The sequence below is a fragment of the Tachypleus tridentatus genome, chromosome 13 (assembly GCF_004210375.1).
Source record: "Tachypleus tridentatus isolate NWPU-2018 chromosome 13, ASM421037v1, whole genome shotgun sequence".
NCBI lineage: Eukaryota > Metazoa > Arthropoda > Merostomata > Xiphosura > Limulidae > Tachypleus > Tachypleus tridentatus.
Window position 1 is genome coordinate 67,920,930 of NC_134837.1, and position 19,786 is coordinate 67,940,715.

General features: G+C 32.2%; 1 protein-coding gene and 2 long non-coding RNA genes across 3 annotated transcripts in view; 1 reads left to right on the forward strand and 2 right to left on the reverse strand.

The window, feature by feature from the left end:
* LOC143237860 (kinesin-like protein KIF19) overlaps positions 1–7,050 on the forward strand; it is a 93,357-nt gene extending 86,307 nt beyond the window's left edge. Inside the window, 3 exon segments of the mRNA XM_076477544.1 lie at positions 263–353; positions 1,790–1,901; positions 4,665–7,050. Of these exon segments, the coding sequence (XP_076333659.1) occupies positions 263–353; positions 1,790–1,901; positions 4,665–4,768 (307 nt within the window). The 3' untranslated portion in view covers positions 4,769–7,050.
* A 471-nt stretch (positions 7,051–7,521) lies between these two features.
* Positions 7,522–8,533, reverse strand: LOC143237862 (uncharacterized). Its single transcript, XR_013020291.1, has 2 exons — positions 8,397–8,533; positions 7,522–7,872 (listed from the first exon to the last, which is right to left on the reverse strand). It is a non-coding gene; the product is annotated as an uncharacterized LOC143237862 (long non-coding RNA).
* A 5,888-nt stretch (positions 8,534–14,421) lies between these two features.
* LOC143238802 (uncharacterized) lies at positions 14,422–15,422 on the reverse strand. The gene is made up of 2 exons (XR_013020768.1): positions 15,314–15,422; positions 14,422–14,789 (listed from the first exon to the last, which is right to left on the reverse strand). It is a non-coding gene; the product is annotated as an uncharacterized LOC143238802 (long non-coding RNA).
* Positions 15,423–19,786: the final 4,364 nt, after the last annotated feature.

Genomic DNA, 19,786 nt, shown 5'->3' on the forward strand with positions numbered 1-19,786 from the left:
GTGTATATTATGATTATGTCTGTTTCTAAATGTTTCATAATAATTCGCCAAATCTGATGTTTTATTAGTTCATATCTTTTCTTATTCCAATCTGAATGTGTTTATTCGTGTGTTTAAGATACTGTTCAAACTTTATGAATACATTGTTTAAAACTATTTTTATTTTAAAACTCTCCAGTTTTGTTGATTAAAACAGAACGTATGATATGTTGTAATAAACATTTCTTCTTAACTATGGACATATGGAAACATTTAATTTTAGGTCCACTAAGTCCTTAAGTCCAACTTCGGAAATACCATTGGCCTCTGTTCAAGGGTCAAGACGAAACTCCAGTTTGTCAACTACAAGAAAGGTCAGTACTTGGTATTTGCTCTACTTGAATCTTCTTCAACTAGGATAAGTGTTATGAACAAGTAAACAGTTTGGGATTTGTTGCAATTAAATGACCCATTATACAGATTTTGTACTTAACAAATATAACGTTTAAGGTACCTTTCAACTGTTTGATTGACCAGTTGTGTTTATTGCTCTATTTAAGACCCTGATCAACTGGTTTCTTGTCCAGAAGTGTTTAGCGATGTCTGTCAGTCACTGTTAAACTGTTTGTGTGTCTAGATGTGTAATGGTGTCTTTAAGATACTGTGCTGTGCAACTGTTTATGAGTTCAGATGTTTCGTGGTGTGTCTTTAAGATACTGTTCAACTGTTTGTGTGTTCAGATATTTAATGGTGTCTTTAAGATACTTTTTGTGTGTGTCCAGATGTTTAGTGGGGGCTTTTAGATACTATTCAACTGTTTGTGTTTCCTGATGTTTAGTGGTGTCTTTAAGATACAATTCAACTGTTTTTGTGTCCAGATGTTTAATGGTGTCTTTAAGATACTGTTCAATTGTTTGTGTGTCCAGTTATTTAGTGGTGGCTTTAAGCTACTATTCAAGTGTTTGTGTGTCCAGATGTTTAGTAGTGTCTTTAAGATACTATTCAACTGTTTGCTACCACTGAGTGTTCTAAACATGAACACTTTTAGTGACAGGCTGTAGCTACGAATGTAATGAAACTCCTGTCGTACTTTCTTTGTACACTGTTCAGGCTGTAATATATTCTCTCTAGTCTAGTGGAATTCTAATATCCTTTGTTAACAAAGTCTCTACACATTTGAACAAAGTCTCTCAAAATGAGTTGTGTAGATATGGTTCACATTTCACAAATCTCTGAAGAGTCACAAAGCACAAGTAATGCCATTAACGACGGTATTTCATGGTCAAAAGATTCTGGATTATTCTAATGATAACTAAATAACATGAAGTGTTTAGTGATAGATCAATGTTGTTCCACCAGGGTCTGTGAGTCCTTACAAGAACTGTAAATTAATTTGGGGTAGTTCAGTGGAATGTGAGTGGTGTGGAATCAATAAAACTATAAGGTTATTACATAGGTTGATATAGACTGTTGGAACCTAAGTACTGTATGATAACAGTAAATGTAATATTAATGTGTTTTGCAATGGCTCATAAAAATAAATTAAATCCAAAGGTGGATATAACTTGTACAATTGTTGTTTCTTCACACTTTATGTTTAATAAAAACACTTTAGTAAACTTCGAGTATTTCTTTGTGTATTTGAATTAATTCCAAAAGAAACTTAAAACCAATGTGTCCAAACGTGCCATAAATTGCCAGACTTAAGGGATTTCTCTTATCCTGGTGTTTCTTAGAGAATCTTATTTGTTCACTCTATTTTCTCTTTGATCACCATTCATGGGTGCTCTTTGTTCATACTTTTATTCAGAGTCAAGATATTTTAACTCCCATATCGAGATACGGAGTTCTTCCACCAATAAAACACAAAGACAAACGAACCAAAAGGAACATGTTGAGACTAAGCAACAAAAGTAATTCAGGTATGTTTGATATTGTTTCACTGAACATGGGTCAGTAATAAATGGAATTGACAAATAATGCATTGGTATTTTACTCACGTAAACAACTGCTTTTGGTTGTAATCTTTGCAATACCACATTAGCCCTGAAAAATTCATAATAATAAAATGTAATGGAGATATCAGTTTGTGGATATTTTTGTTTCACTAATGAAGACCAACAAAACATTTGGGCTCAAATTTGTATTTTTATTATACGAGTATTTCTTTAAATACAGGATTTATAGAATAAAAGATACATCAAAATCTGTAAGTCCAACATTGATTAAGCATTTATTTAAATTATGGGTTATATTCTATAAAGAGATATGTTAACACTGTAAATTGCATACAGTTGTTCCTATAGTTTAGTTAAAGCTAAATATTATTTATTATTGAACTTAGTACTATCAATAGATTTTACTGCTAGAACCTGGACTTCGATATCTGTGGTGGGCTGAGAAACAATAGCTCTTTATGCTTAAAAGAAAACAACAACTGCTATCAATAAATAAACTGAAAATGTCAGAGTACTTCCTAACTTAGCTTTTTTAAATCTTTGATAAGCTTTTAATATGTTGTGCTACAGTACGTAAATATTAATGTATTTTTACCTCAGTCAAAATGGAGTATGTGCACATTCAGATAGTAATTTCAGGACAGAAAAAAATCTAAGTCTTAATACAATGAACTTCTCAAACATGAAAGACAAAAGAAGTTTCTGTAATTGAAATCTTGACACTAATTTCACACTGAACTATTACTCTGTACTGTACAGGTAGAATCTTCTTCACTAAATTCACACTGAACTATTACTTTGTACTGTACAGGTAGAATCTCCTTCACTAATTTCACAGTGAATTATTACTCTGTACTGTACAGGTAGAATCTCCTTCACTAAATTCACACTGAACTATTACTTTGTACTGTACAGGTAGAATCTCCTTCACTAATTTCACACTGAACTATTACTTTGTACTGTACAGGTAGAATCTCCTTCACTAAATTCACTCTGAGTCATTAGTCTATACTCTGTAGATAGAATCTCCTTCACAAATTTCACACTGAACTATTACTCTGTACTGTACAGGTAGAATCTTCTTCACTAATTTCACACTGAACTATTACTTTGTACTGTACAGGTAGAATCTCCTTCACTAATTTCACACTGAACTTGGTAGAATCTCCTTCACTAAATTCACACTGAACTATTACTTTGTACTGTACAGGTAGAATCTCCTTCACTAATTTCACACTGAACTATTACTCTGTACTGTACAGGTAGAATCTTCTTCACTAATTTCACACTGAACTATTACTCTGTACTGTACAGGTAGAATCTTCTTCACTAATTTCACTCTGAGTCATTAGTCTATACTCTGTAGATAGAATCTCCTTCACAAATTTCACACTGAACTATTACTCTGTACTGTACAGGTAGAATCTTCTTCACTAAGTTCACTCTGAACCATTGATATGTACTTTGCAGGTAAAATCTCCTTCACTAAGTTCACACTGAACCATTAGTCTGTACTCTGCAAGTAAAATCTCCTTCACTAAGTTCACTTGGAACCATGAGCTTCATATAAGTAAAGGAGGATTTAATCATAGTTTTGTCATAGTAACCTCTCTTGTGATTAAGTACAAACATAACTACTGATTAAATAAAGGAAGATTTCGATGTGGTTTTGTTCTAATGATTTCCCTGTTTCTTAGCTGCAATCCATCTGTAACAGATAAGTAAATAAACTTTAAGATGTTTACAGCTGGGGCAGGCTGGTCGGGTAGCAATGACCACAGTCTCTCTCTCAAAATGATAGAAAAATGATCACTGCCTTGTGAGTTACTGTCTATCTTATATGAAAAGTGGGAGAATAGTGAAGGCAAGCAGATTGAGAGGTCAACAACAGTAAAAGATTAACTAGGTACATTAAAATAAGTATAATAACCAGTATTGAAGAGAGAAAGGTTGTGGTCTAAAGGATTTATCTAGCCAAGATTAACATATATATTAAACAAATAGTTCTGTTAACCTTCACGATGGTTAAGTACAAACATGAGTTACAGATAAATACAGGAAGTTTTAGTTGTAGTTTTGTTTTGGTCACCTCCCTTGTGGTTAACTTCAGATAATATATTACATATAAATAATAAATGAAGTTTTTGATGTATTTATGTTTTATTAACCTCTCTTGTGATTACCTACAAATAATATATTACATATAAATAATAACTGAAGTTTTTTATCTATTTATGTTTTATTAACCTCCATTGTGGTTAGCTACAGATAATATATTACACATTAATAATAAATGAAGTTTTTGATCGATTTCTGTTTTATTAACCTCCTTAGGGGTTAAGTAAAAACATGAGTTCCAGATAACTATAGACGATATAGATGGAGATTTTCTTTTAAAATCTATGGTGAATAGCTACAGACCATATGTTACAGATAAGTGAATAAACATAGATGTATATCTGTTCTTTGACAACATCTGTTTGATCAAAGAACTTTAGTTGCTTTGGAAAAAGTATATTTTTGTAATTTTGATTTCGTGTTTCTTGTTTGTTATTAAATGCAAAGCTACACAAAAGGTTTTCTGCTCTATGCCCACTTCAAATATCGAAACCATGTTTTTTGTCATATCTTTCTATCCAACCAAGAATATTTATGAAATATTTATTTTACCAGAAAGTGGCATATCTCTTTCCACACAGCATACATATTTTCCATTTCTTTCTGTAGATTCTGAGTTGACCATCTCTGACAAAGAACAATCTAGAAGTTTTCAACCTTCAACAATGTCTGAAGGTTTACAAGAAATGATAGGGTTTTCTCTCGCTCGCTGATGATATATTAATTTCTTGTTTACTAATGTTTATCCATGAAAGTGGGACCAGAGCGTTTCAATGTAATGGTTGTCAGGATTTGACAATTTAGAGGAAACTTTGTATGTGTATAAATTCCATTCAAGATACATAATGTCAACTATTATATTTTTAACAACCATTTACCTATTATGGTTAGTACGATATTTATTTACCGCTACTAAAACTACGTTCTTGTTTCTTTGGTAATTAATGACATTACAGATAACTTGTTGTTTCGTAAACCAGACAGAAAGTTAAATTACAGTGCTCTGTGCATGCCCACTTCAAAGTTACCGAACTTTTAATTATTTTTTTATTCTTGATGACGAGAAACCACTTTAAATAAAAATGTATCTCAGAAAGGCTGGTATGGGTTTTAAGTGTTTTTACTAATAAAGCAGAGAACAACTTTTCGACCTTCCTTGGTCGTCATTTCTGTTAACCTAAATATGACCTAGGAAGGTCGAAAGGTTTTTCACTGCTTTATTAGTAAAAATGTTAATACCCATACCAGCCTTTCTGAGATACATAGTTCACTTTTAACATTCCATGTGTTTCACGAGTTACAAAGAAGTCTTTGACGAGCATCATACAATACCATCTATGAGGACTAATGACAGTATTTTCAGTTTTCATCCACATGTATTTTATCTAAACATTATGACATTGTACCAGGCCTAGTGTGACCTAGTTGTCATTATACTCCGACTGTGTTCCATAGGGTTCATGTGTAAAAGCTCACTAATCGGTCACACAAGAGCAGTCTAAAATTAGCTAATGTAAGTCTTCACTTAAGACCATTAGATCAAAAGTCATTAACGAAAATACAAGGACTAAAAGAAATAAACCTTCTGCCAGTTCTGGTTCGTCTAACAACTTAGTAATTCAGTTTTATCTTGGAAGTTATACAATCAAACTTTGTTAATACTATGAAATTTAAGGTAGAACAAAATGTATCAATAATACCATTTTACGTGGTTAAAATGATTAAAGCATTAAAATATATATATATTTTCAGGAGTCTATTGTTGGTGAAGTAAACACAAACTCGTTGTTAGACAATAATTTTTTGTAATTTCAGCAGTGATTGACTATTCTGTAACGTAGTACTTATCTTCAAACAAACAATGGACAGAAAGATTCGTATTTAGAGATGAATATTGAAATTATCAAAAAATTGTTGTCCAACACTGAATCAGTTTATTCATTGTCCTTTGTCAGTAAGTATCTCCTTGGAAGGGAACCTGCCATACCTCTTCTATACTACGTTTCACAAGGATAAAACAAGTAACACTATCGACTCCACACTTGACTCGATAATAGCTTAATTTTAAAACATTTCTACGCAAATGTTGCCCAAATGATATAATGTTAAAATTTTACTTTTGGTAACAAAGTGACATTTAGTGTTCAAAGTGAAGCAAATGTCTCCAAAGTTCCACAGGGACTTCTGCACTCGAACTGTAACTAAAGTTTTATGTGAAACTGAAGGGTTCATCGTGGTTTGTTTTCAATTAACTTCGATAGAACTTGAAGAAGCCACGTATTCTTTATTATGTTTTTGTATGTAAGAGATTCCAAAAGAACCAAAGTAACTTTTCGACAAGAATGAATAAATATCAGTTTGTTACATTTTTCAGTCTTTTCAAAAATATTGTTGTGATGTTATTACATTTCACACGGTAAACTATATTATTCTTCATGAAAGACTGTCAAAAAAAAAACAATAATTACAAATTCTATCTGAAGATATTCACCACTTGTAAAGTGAAACCAGTTTGTATTAATGCGCATGCGTATCAAGTAGGTAAAACAATTATGTAAATTTGTTTTTCAATTTGGCGCAAAACTACACGAGGGCTATCTGTGTTAGCCGTCCCTAATTTAACTGTGTAAGACTAGAGAAAAGGCAGCTAGTCATCACCACCCACCGCCAACGCTTGGGCTGCTCTTTTACCAACGAATAGTGGGATTGATCGTCACTTTATAACGCTCCTACGGCTGAAATGGCGAGCAAGTTTGGTGTGACGGGGAGTCGAACCCGCGACCCACAGATTACGAGTCGAACGTTTTGACCTACCTGGCCATGCCGGGCCATTTGTATAAATACTATACGTCTTCTAAAATACGTTTTATTATCAAGATGTACTAGATAATATTCCCTATACTTTTATTATTGGTATATTAATTTAGTGTTATTTCTTTCATTAAACAAGATAACTGTGTACTGTGTATTGGTTCAAAAATGCTGTTACCTATTGTAGTTTTAAATTCAGTATTTAGGTTTCGCCTTCAACACTGATACTGTGTTATTCTAACTTACAAAGTTAGTGTCAGATTTCAGTATAACATATAAATTATGTGATTGACCGAAAGCTGTCTATACATGGTTTCTAATTATATATAACTGTTTTTATTTGGTAAGACAGAGAAGCCTGTGTGATGTCCCCAGTGAAAATATTAGATACTGAATCGAGTAATCACGGATAATATAACTTAGGACAGTAAAACATTTAAATGTAATAATTAATCATACACAACTGGTATAAAAGTACCTGAAAATGTTGCAGCTATAATAGTTTTTTTTCATTTTAATATTAAGCTTACCATCAGTATTTCATTCTATTAATAATAAAACTATGAAAAAGTAAATCAAACCATTAAGATATATTTGCCCTCATTCTGGTGTAAATAACCTTGGATGAGAAACTAAAACCTTTTTCATGCAAGGGTTTATTCTTCAGAATTGCAATAATTTCTATAGTTTTGTAAGTTTTGATTTGGAAGAATAGAAACTGGTCACTTGTTACAATCGTTATTTATACCTTTCTTTGGTAAATCAAATCAGAGAGAATTGTTAAAAATCAAATTCCGATCCCACAACTGGTTAAACTTTGAAAGTTTAAAACATCAAAATTAACGGCCTCCTCTGCCTTTCTTCTTTCTCTTTTTCTTCTTGCCATCTTTTTCTTCCGACGATTCTTCAGAACTATTATTTGTTTCCGTGGTGTTGGTACTTGTCTGGCGACGAACCCTTAATTCACTAGTCCTTTCTAGATCAGTATCTGGATCAAACGGGTCATCTGGAAGTGTGTGAAAAATGTCGGTTACACACGTACATAAAAACACACAAACCGAATTATATTGGTTTAACTTATCGTCACATCATGTGTTGTCATAATGTTTCAGTTACATTACAATATTTTATCACCTTCATTAAAATAAATTGAAACTATGTTATCTCTTTATACACAGGTATTAAACTAGCTCATAAGGTTTTTGCCATAAATCATGCAACTCTAGTGACACCATTGGCTCAGTAGTAATTCTGGAAAATTATAATGCTAAAACCCTAGGAGTAATATTGGTGGTGGGCGGACCACAGAATTTATATCTTGCAACTGTGTGCTTAACTGTAAACAACCAACTCAATTTGCTAAACATCTGTTCACAATATACGTTTGTCTAAATTATCCAATTTCTTTCGTTAACTAATGCTACACTTTCAAATGTCCGGAATATAACAATATAGATACAAATTAGCAAGATCAAAATAATGAACCTTGTAAGTTACTATTAAACAAGTGTAAAGTCTAGAATATCTCACCTTCTTCTGACAATACAAGAACTGCACAAAAAGCTACCAATAGACCGCAAACGAACCAAGACTTCATGTTTTCTCACACTTGATCTTCCGCCGTAGTGAGTTGCTACCTCTTTTATAGCAGAAACACTATTTTACCCCTAGTAGAACACAGTCCAGAGTAAACATTTCATATTTTCTCAGCTTTCTGAATGTTTGTTTAGTCACGAGTAGTTAGTATGACGAATTTTATTGGATTTTGATAATGTGTTCATCGACATATGTTAAAATAAGATAGTTTAGTTTTACCATAAGCTGTTTAAACAGAGCAGTGAAGTAAGCGGCAAACGATATGTGTTTTAATCGTTATTCACTGGTTAATTATTTAATATTAATAATTAATATAATTATTAATAATTAGTTAATTATTAATCATTATTCAGTTCATGACTATGTGTGTTTTTCGACCTTAAATATTGCCCTAGTGAGTATTATATATTTATTTTATTATCTTTGCGTGTTGAATTCAATTTAATATGTATTTAGAAATGTGTTTAACTTAAATGTGTAATAGAAAGGTCCCGCCTGTTGTCTATATTGGTAGAAAATTCTCAAGTGTAAGAACCAACAATATATATTATACATTGTACCCAACTGAACTTTCGAGAACCTCTCTTAAAGTATATAAATCGACCCGCAAAGAGACTGTTTCATGTTGTTTTTAGTTTGAGACAACTCTATAATGTTCTCTGACCAAACATTTGTGTTTGGTTTAATTTCTAACCTGAGTCACACAACAGGAGGAAATAACTTCTGTATGCTTCTCAACAACATCATACTTGGATGAAATTGTGGTCAGCTCAATAACCATTTTGGGTTTGATATCGTTTCTAACAATAATAGACACCCTTAATTGGCAGAATAGGTCTTACTCCACCCACAACTGGTACAGAAACTAGATCTGAAGTTAAATAAATGTTATGAAGAGAAACATTAACAAAGCCACCCTCAATACACTAACTAATAACCGACTCACCAGTGGCAGAACTAGAACCTAAAGGTAATATACCTTCTAACGATAGTGACTGAGTCACCGTAGTATTATGTATTATGCGTATGGGTATGGGGTTATCAGTGCCATAAGAAAGCGACATAAGTTTCTTATTCTTTACCAGTTAAACTCTATGGTAACTTGAAGATCACCTAGGAAGGTCGAAACTTTTTCTCTGCTTATCAGTAAAAGTGTTAATACCCATACCAGCTGTTCTGAGATAAATTTTTATTTCAAGTAGGTTTCTCGTCATCAAGAAGAAACTCTGTAATAATTATGGCCATTTTTCCGTTCTCCACTCCATGGTTTGGACAACTTTCTTAACATGTTGAAAATATTTATCAACTTCAATTTTCAATGGTGAAACTTTAACATATCGATTAAAGAATTTTTTCTCTGATTCAAATCTCGAACGTGAGCCCCCAGTTTATTATGTAATGTATTATAATTTATTTCGGACAATTCTCCTATTCATTATGTCATGTATTACGATTTCAAATAGCTTGAAAGCGAGTTAACTTGAAATTAAAATTTAGAAGTTAATCAGATGTATAGATGTATTAAATTCGTTATGTTATCCAGCAAAATTAATAAACAAAATTTACTTTCTTAATATAAATATATTTTCATATACAACCAACTATGCCATTTATAATAAGGGTGCTTACATATGGTAACTTATATACAAAAGTTTTACTAACTTACAAACAGTATCGAATCTTCTGTCACGACTGTGTCTGAATATTTTATCGACCTACTTGGATGAACAAATTAATTTCGCGTTGATATCAGTACAGTTCACTTAATGACGAGTTGAAGTCATTCAATGTTTTCGTGGAACTACTACTGTAGGAGGTTACTCCGCTATATTAAACGGTTTGTGATGTTAGAAATAGATACAAATTCCTGGTTACATATACGGCTGTATATTTTGTGAAGCACACACTTTATGATTTATATAGGAGACTGACGTTAAGGCGATTTTATATAAAGGTTATCCTATAATAATCACAACAGTAAAAAGGCGAAGTGGAAAAATGTAGCCACTAGAGGTTTTATCAGTGACACACCACAAAATGGCGCTTAGTTAGTTAGTTATCACCATTAGATTCCATCTAAGAACATAGGGCCGCAATCGCTTGCGGATTCTTCAACAAGTATTTAAGTGAGCAGGTTGTTAGCCCACTGCACCGAGCCGTCCCTAATTTAGCAGTGTAAGACTAGAGGGAAGGCAACTAGTCATCACCACCCACCGCCAACTCTTGGGCTACTCTTTTACCAGCGAATAGTGGGATTGACCGTTACATTATAACACCCCCACGGCTGGGAGAGCGAGCATGTTTGGCGCGACGCGGGCATGAACCCGCGATCCTCGGATTACGAGTCGCACGCCTTACGCGCTCGGCCATGCCAGGCCCACAAAATGGCGCTTCAAGTAATAAAATTTAGTAAAAAAATTAGCAAATCAACAAACGCGTACTTAAAATTACTACACTTTTATTTATTAAATAAGTAACAACAAACAAACAAAATTATTAACTCATAAAATAATTATCTATAAAACTATATGTTTAATAAAATAATTATAATATACCGAATAATATTCATAATTCATAATTGATCAAGTTTAGTATCTGTGTTAATACGAACATTTTATTTAAGGTTTCATAACACACGGTTTGAGTTTATATGTTCAGAGTGGTTCCAAAATTTTCAACCTTGAAAATGAAGCAGCTGTATTATATCACAGATGAAGTAAATTCATGATTGAATCATGTGCTATTTGTCTAAGATTACTGTAGGGTCTGTATTACCAAAGTACAGTTGTGCTTTAGGCCTACAGTTATTGACATATAAAACATTATCTCCGTGACTCTATTATCTAAAAAAACATTACTGTATCATTAATTTTGCATTTTCTTCCCTTCGCCACCAATCTTAGGAAATCCCACCCACCTAACTTACTTTGTATTTGCAAATACTAAACAAACACAGCATGAACTACAGAAGGACCCAAGTCTGTGTCTGAAAGTTCATCAGTTGTTACGTTGGTATCGTTCGTCATAATTAAAGTAAATCAGGTTGAGATAAGCAGCAGTGGCGGAATTAAAGTTGTGTGGACTCAGGGCTAATAACCGTGGGCTGAGCCACCTCTAGCCCCTACCTAATCATTTCTTCACCAATTCATATTCAAACAATAAAAATACAATCATACAGCATATTGTTTTCAGTAACTTCTGCAGTTCTTACAACTGTGAAACTCGCCAACAATATCTTGTACTTAGGCAGATGTTGTTCATCTTAAATAAACTAAAAATGACCAAAGATTTGACATATGACCCATCATTAATTCGTGTCTTATTACTAACCTCATGATAAAAAATAATTGGTAACTGTTTACCTTGTGAACTATGTAATTATGGTTAGTACGATATTTATTTACCGCTACTAAAACTACGTTCTTGTTTCTTTGGTAATTAATGACATTACAGATAACTTGTTGTTTCGTAAACCAGACAGAAAGTTAAATTACAGTGCTCTGTGCATGCCCACTTCAAAGTTACCGAACTTTTAATTATTTTTTTATTCTTGATGACGAGAAACCACTTTAAATAAAAATGTATCTCAGAAAGGCTGGTATGGGTTTTAAGTGTTTTTACTAATAAAGCAGAGAACAACTTTTCGACTTTCCTTGGTCGTCATTTCTGTTAACCTAAAGATGACCTAGGAGGGTCGAAAGGTTTTCACTGCTTTATTAGTAAAAATGTTAATACCCATACCAGCCTTTCTGAGATACATAGTTCACTTTTAACATTCCATGTGTTTCACGAGTTACAAAGAAGTCTTTGACGAGCATCATACAATACCATCTATGAGGACTAATGGCAGTATTTTCAGTTTTCATCCACATGTATTTTATCTAAACATTATGACATTGTACCAGGCCTAGTGTGACTTAGTTGTCATTATACTCCGACTGTGTACCACAGGGTTCATGTGTAAAAGCTCACTAATCGGTCACACAAGAGCAGTCTAAAATTAGCTAATGTAAGTCTTCACTTAAGACCATTAGATCAAAATCATTAACGAAAATACAAGGACTAAAAGAAATAGACCTTCTGCCAGTTCTGGTTCGTCTAACAACTTAGTAATTCAGTTTTATCTTGGAAGTGGACTTCTTGGAAGTTATACAATCAAACTTTGTTAATACTATGAAATTTAAGGTAGAACAAAATGTATCAATAATACCATTTTACGTGGTTAAAATGATTAAAGCATTAAAATATATATATTTCTTCAGGAGTCTATTGTTAGTGAAGTAAACACAAACTCATTGTTCGACAATAATTTTTTGTAATTTCAGCAGTGATTGACTTTTCTGTAACGTAGTACTTATATCCAAACAAACAATTGACAGAAAGATTCGTATTTAGAGATGAATATTGAAATTATCAAAAAATTGTTGTCCAACACTGAATCAGTTTATTCATTGTCCTTTGTCAGTAAGTATCTCCTTGGAAGGGAACCTGCCATACCTCTTCTATACTACGTTTCACAAGGATAAAACAAGTAACACTATCGACTCCACACTTGACTCGATAATAGCTTAATTTTAAAACATTTCTACGCAAATGTTGCCCAAATGATATAATGTTAAAATTTTACTTTTGGTAACAAAGTGACATTTAGTGTTCAAAGTGAAGCAAATGTCTCCAAAGTTCCACAGGGACTTCTGCACTCGAACTGTAACTAAAGTTTTATGTGAAACTGAAGGGTTCATCATGGTTTGTTTTCAATTAACTTCGATAGCACTTGAAGAAGCCACGTATTCTTTATTATGTTTTTGTGTGTAAGAGATTCCAAAAGAACCAAAGTTACTTTTCAAATAGAATGAATAAAACATCAGTTTGTTACATTTTTCAGTCTTTTCAAAAATATTGTTGTGATGTTATTACATTTCCCACAGTAAACTATATTACTCTTCTTGAAAAACTGTAAAAAAAAATAATGATTACAAATTCTATCTAAAGATATTCACCACTTGTAAAGTGAAACCAGTTTGTATTAATGCGCATGCGTATCAAGTAGGTAAACCAATTGTGTAAATTTGTTTTTCAATTTGGCGTAAAGCTACACGAGGGCTATCTGTGTTAGCCGTCCCTAATTTAGCTGTGTAAGACTAGAGAGAAGGCAGCTAGTCATCACCACCCACCGCCAACGCTTGGGCTACTCTTTTACCAACGAATAGTGGGATTGATCGTCACTTTATAACGCTCCTACGGCTGAAATGGCGAGCAAGTTTGGTGTGACGGGGAGTCGAACCCGCGACCCTCAGATTACGAGTCGAACGTCTTGACCTACCTGGCCATGCCGGGTCATTTGTGTAAATACTATACGTCTTCTAAAATACGTTTTATTATCAAGATATACTGGATAATATTACCGATACGTTTATTATTGTTATATTAATTTAGTGTTATTTCTTTCATTAAACAAGATAACTGTGTACTTGTATTGGTTCAAAAATACTGTTACCTATTGTAGTTTTAAATTCAGTATTTAGGTTTCGCCTTCAACACTGATACTGTGTTATTCTAACTTACAAAGTTAGTGTCAGATTTCAGTATAACATATAAGTTATGTGATTGACCGAAAGCTGTCTATACATGGTTTCTAATTATATATAACTGTTTTTATTTGGTAAGACAGAAAAGCCTGTGTGATGTTCCCAGTGAAAATATTAGATACAGAATCGAGTAATCACGGATAATATAACTTAGGACAGTATAACATTTAAATGTAATAATTAATCATACACAACTGGTATAAAAGTATCTGAAAATGTTGCAGCTATAATAGTTTTTTTTTCATTTTAATATTAAGGTTACCATCAGTATTTCATTCTATTAATAATAAAACTATGAAAAAAGTAAATCAAACCATTAAGATATATTTGCCCTCATTCTGGTGTAAATAACCTTGGATGAGAAACTAAAACCTTTTTCATGCAAGGGTTTATTCTTCAGAATTGCAATAATTTCTATAGTTTTGTAAGTTTTGATTTGGAAGAATAGAAACTGGTCACTTGTTACAATCGTTATTTATACCTTTCTTTAGTAAATCAAATCAGAGAGAATTGTTAAAAATCAAATTCCGATCCCAGAACTGGTTAAACTTTGAAAGTTTAAAACATCAAAATTAACGGCCTCCTCTGCCTTTCTTCTTTCTCTTTTTCTTCTTGCCATCTTTTTCTTCCGACGATTCTTCAGAACTATTATTTGTTTCCGTGGTGTTGGTACTTGTCTGGCGACGAACCCTTAATTCACTAGTCCTTTCTAGATCAGTATCTGGATCAAACGGGTCATCTGGAAGTGTGTGAAAAATGTCGGTTACACACGTACATAAAAACACACAAACCGAATTATATTGGTTTAACTTATCGTCACATCATGTGTTGTTATAATGTTTCACTTACATTACAATATTTTATCACCTTCATTAAAATAAATTGAAACTATGTTATCTCTTTATACACAGGCATTAAACCAGCTCATAAGGTTTTTGCCATAAATCATGCAACTCTAGTGACACCATTGGCTCAGTAGTAATTCTGGAAAATTATAATGCTGAAACCCGAGGAGTAATATTGGTGGTGGGCGGACCACAGAATTTATATCTTGCAACTGTGTGCTTAACTGTAAACAACCAACTCAATTTGCTAAACATCTGTTCACAATATACGTTTGTCTAAATTATCCAATTTCTTTCGTTAACTAATGCTACACTTTCAAATGTCCGGAATATAACAATATAGATACAAATTAGCAAGATCAAAATAATGATCCTTGTAAGTTACTATTAAACTAGTGTAAAGTCTAGAATATCTCACCTTCTTCTGACAATACAAGAACTGCACAAAAAGCTACCAATAGACCGCAAACGAACCAAGACTTCATGTTTTCTCACACTTGATCTTCCGCCGTAGTGAGTTGCTACCTCATTTATAGCAGAAACACTATTTTACCCCCAGTAGAACACAGTCCAGAGTAAACATTTCATATTTTCTCAGCTTTCTGAATGTTTGTTTAGTCACGAGTAGTTAGTATGACGAATTCTATTGGATTTTGATAATGTGTTCATCGACATATGTTAAAATAAGATAGTTTAGTTTTACCATAAGCTGTTTAAACAGAGCAGTGAAGTAAGCGGCAAACGATATGTGTTTTAATCGTTATTCACTGGTTAATTATTTAATATTAATAATTAATATAATTATTAATAATTAGTTAATTATTAATCATTATTCAGTTCATGACTATGTGTCTTTTTCGACATTGAATATTGCCCTAGTGAGTATTATATATTTATTTTATTATCTTTGCGTATTGAATTCAATTTAATATGTATTTAGAAATGTGTTTAACTTAAATGTGTAATAGAAAGGTCCCGCCTGTTGTCTATATTTGTAGAAAATTCTGGAGTGTAAGAACCAACAATATATATTATACATTGTACCCAACTGAACTTTCGAGAACCTCTCTTAAAGTATATAAATCGACCCGCAAAGAGACTGTTTCATGTTGTTTTTAGTTTGAGACAACTCTATAATGTTCTCTGAACACGTGTTTATCATTTGTGTTTGGTTTAATTTCTAACCTGAGTCACACAACAGGAGGAAATAACGTCTCTATGCCTCTCAACAACATCATACTTGGATGAAATTGTGGTCAGCTCAATAACCATTTTGGGTTTGATAAGACCCCTCCTTCCATCCAAATCGTTTCCTAACAATAATAGACACCCTTAATTGGCAGAATAGGTCTTACTCCACCCACAACTGGTACAGAAACTAGATCTGAAGTTAAATAAATGTTATGAAGAGAAACATTAACAAAGCCACCCTCAATACACTAACTAATAACCGACTCACCAGTGGCAGAACTAGAACCTAAAGGTAATATACCTTCTAACGATAGTGACTGAGTCACCGTAGTATTATGTATTATGTGTATGGGTATGGGGTTATCAGTGCCATAAGAAAGCGACATAAGTTTCTTATTCTTTACCAGTTAAACTCTATGGTAACTTGAAGATCACCTAGAAAGGTCGAAACGTTTTTCTCTGCTTATCAGTAAAAGTGTTAATACCCATACCAGCTGTTCTGAGATAAATTTTTATTTCAAGTAGGTTTCTCGTCATCAAGAAGAAACTCTGTAATAATTATGGCCATTTTTCCGTTCTCCACTCCATGGTTTGGACAACTTTCTTAACATGTTGAAAATATTTATCAACTTCAATTTTCAATGGTGAAACTTTAACATATCGATTAAAGAATTTTTTCTCTGATTCAAATCTCGAACGTGAGCCCCCAGTTTATTATGTAATGTATTATAATTTATTTCGGACAATTCTCCTATTCATTATGTCATGTATTACGATTTCAAATAGCTTGAAAGCAAGTTAACTTGAAATTAAAATTTAGAAGTTAATCAGATGTATAGATGTAGTAAATTCGTTATGTTATCCAGCAAAATTAATAAACAAAATTTACTTTCTTAATATAAATATATTTTCATATACAACCAACTATGCCATTTATAATAAGGGTGCTTACATATGGTAACTTATATACAAAAGTTTTACTAACTTACAAACAGTATCGAATCTTCTGTCACGAATGTGTCTGAATATTTTATCGACCTACTTGGATGAACAAATTAATTTCGCGTTGATATCAGTACAGTTCACTTAATGATGAGTTGAAGTCATTCAATGTTTTCGTGGAACTACTACCGTAGGAGGTTACTCCGCTATATTAAACGGTTTGTGATGTTAGAAATCGATAAAAATTACTGGTTACATATACGGCCGAAAATTTTGTGAAGCACACACTTTATGATTTATATAGTAGACTAACGTTAAGGCGATTTTATATAAAGGTTATCCTTTTATAATCACAACATTAAAAGGCGAAGTGGAAAAATAGCCACTAGAAGTGTTATCAGTGATATACCACAAAATGGCGCTTGAAGTAATAAAATTTAGTAAAAAAAATTTAGCAAATCAACAAACGCGTACTCAAAATTACTACACTTTTATTTATTAAATAAGTAACAACAAATAAACAAAATTATTAACTCATAAAATAATTATCTATAAAACTATTTATTTAATGAAATAATTATAATATACCGAATAATATTCATAATTCATAATTACTGAAGTTCAGTATCTGTGTTAATATGAACATTTTATTTAGGGTTTCATAACACACGATTTGAGTTTATATGTTCAGAGTGGTTCCAAAATTTTCAACCTTGAAAAGTAAACAGCTGTATTATATTACAGATAAAGTAAATACATGAATGAATCATGTACTGTTTATTTAAGATTACTGTAGGGTCTATATCATCAAAGTACAGTTGTGCTTGAGGCCTACAGCTATTGACATATAAAACATTATCTCCATGACTCTATTATCTAAAAAACATTACAGTTTGTATCATTAATTTTGCATTTTCTCCCCTTCGCCACCAATCTTAGGAAATCTCACCCACCTACCTTACTTTGTATTTGCAAATACTAAACAAACACAGCATGAACTACAGAAGGACCCACGTCTGTGACTGAAAGTTCAACAGTTGTTACGTTGGTATCGTTCGTTATAATTAAAGTAAATCAGCTCGAGATATGCAGCAGTGGCGGAATTAAAATTGTGTGGACTCAGGGCTAATAACCGTGGGCTGAGCCACCTCTTGCCCCCACCTAATCATCTCTTTCTTCCATTTCTTCACCAATTCATATTCAAACAATAAAAATACAGTCGTACAGTATATTATTTTCAGTAACTTCTACAGTTCTTACAACAGTGAAACTCGCCAACAATATCTTGTACTTAGATGTTGTTCATCTTGAATAATCTAAAAAATTGACGAAAGATTTGACATATGACCCATCATTAATTTGTGCCTCATTTCTAACCTCATGATAAAAAAAATTATTGGTAACTGTTCACTTTATGAGCTACGTAAATCATTTTCCTTAAACTTAAACACACGTTGGTGAATGATACCATTTCCAATAATCAAAAATACAATTTAGTTTTTCTGTTTATGTGAGGAACTACTGAGATAAATTATTAGTTTTGTATTTTTACAAAAATAACTTAAGAAATTTGAAAGAAAACTTTTATTAGAAATGTAAAATATAAGTGATGTGAATCTAACTTTAAAAACATATTTAATATATTTTTCAGGTACTGAAGTCTTTTATAAAGAATTGTAAAAACTGTTAGATTTTTATATTTAAAACTATGACACATCTATTTTAATCTCCTACAGATCTAAGTATTTATTCAGTTTCAAGAGTCTCACCATGTGTTCATAAAGGCCAAGCAATCTTTGATAAAGATTTTACCATTGTCATAGTGCCCTAACTGAAATGGTTCTTCCTGTGAACCTTCATGTAAGTACTACAATCTGTTCAAAACAAATATAATTAATGTTCAAAAGTTGTAGAAGGTTAATGCTAGGACCAAGCTGTTTCTTACCAAAAATGTTTTTGTTTGTTTCTTTTTTTTTGAAATAGTGATAAACACAAGTGAATGAAGTAAAATTCATCCATTCCGTCTCTCTCTCTAGATTCTGTTGGCTAATATACTTTCTCTGAGCTTTTATCAGAACTTTGCAGCATAATTCTGTTAGAAACATAATCTATTGTGATAACACCAATTTAAAACTTTAGACTGGAACATAAATTTAATTTTTGTATTTAATTTTGTAAATAAGATTAAGAAGTTTCACTATAAATATTGTATAACACAAATACCACCTGAGTAACTGAAACTATATGGTTGTTAATACCTGGTAACATCCATTTAAATTAAAGGTTAGACTGATGATAATTTTAACATAAAAACATGGTATAAGAGATTTTTTTAATATAAACTGATCTGTATACTAGTCTACCAAAACAAGATAAACTAAAAATAATTCAGATTAATCAGGCAACTATATAGGATTCTAAGAGGATGATTCCTTACAACACAGTGAACATCTCAGATTAATCAGGTAACTATATATGATTCTAAGAGGATGATTCAGTACAACACAGCAATCAGTTAATTTCTAACTTGATAAACTGAACTAATGAGATAAGTGTGTAGGATGATGCTAAAGTGATCATTAAGTACAACATAGTGACATATGGTTTGTAATGATATAATTCATATTAATCAAATAATTACACAGGATGCTAAGATACTTGATGAGTCTGACACAATGACTAGTCAATTTCTAATGAAATAATTTCAGATTAGTTAGATAACTACTTAGGATTCTAAGATATCTGCTGAGTCCAGCAC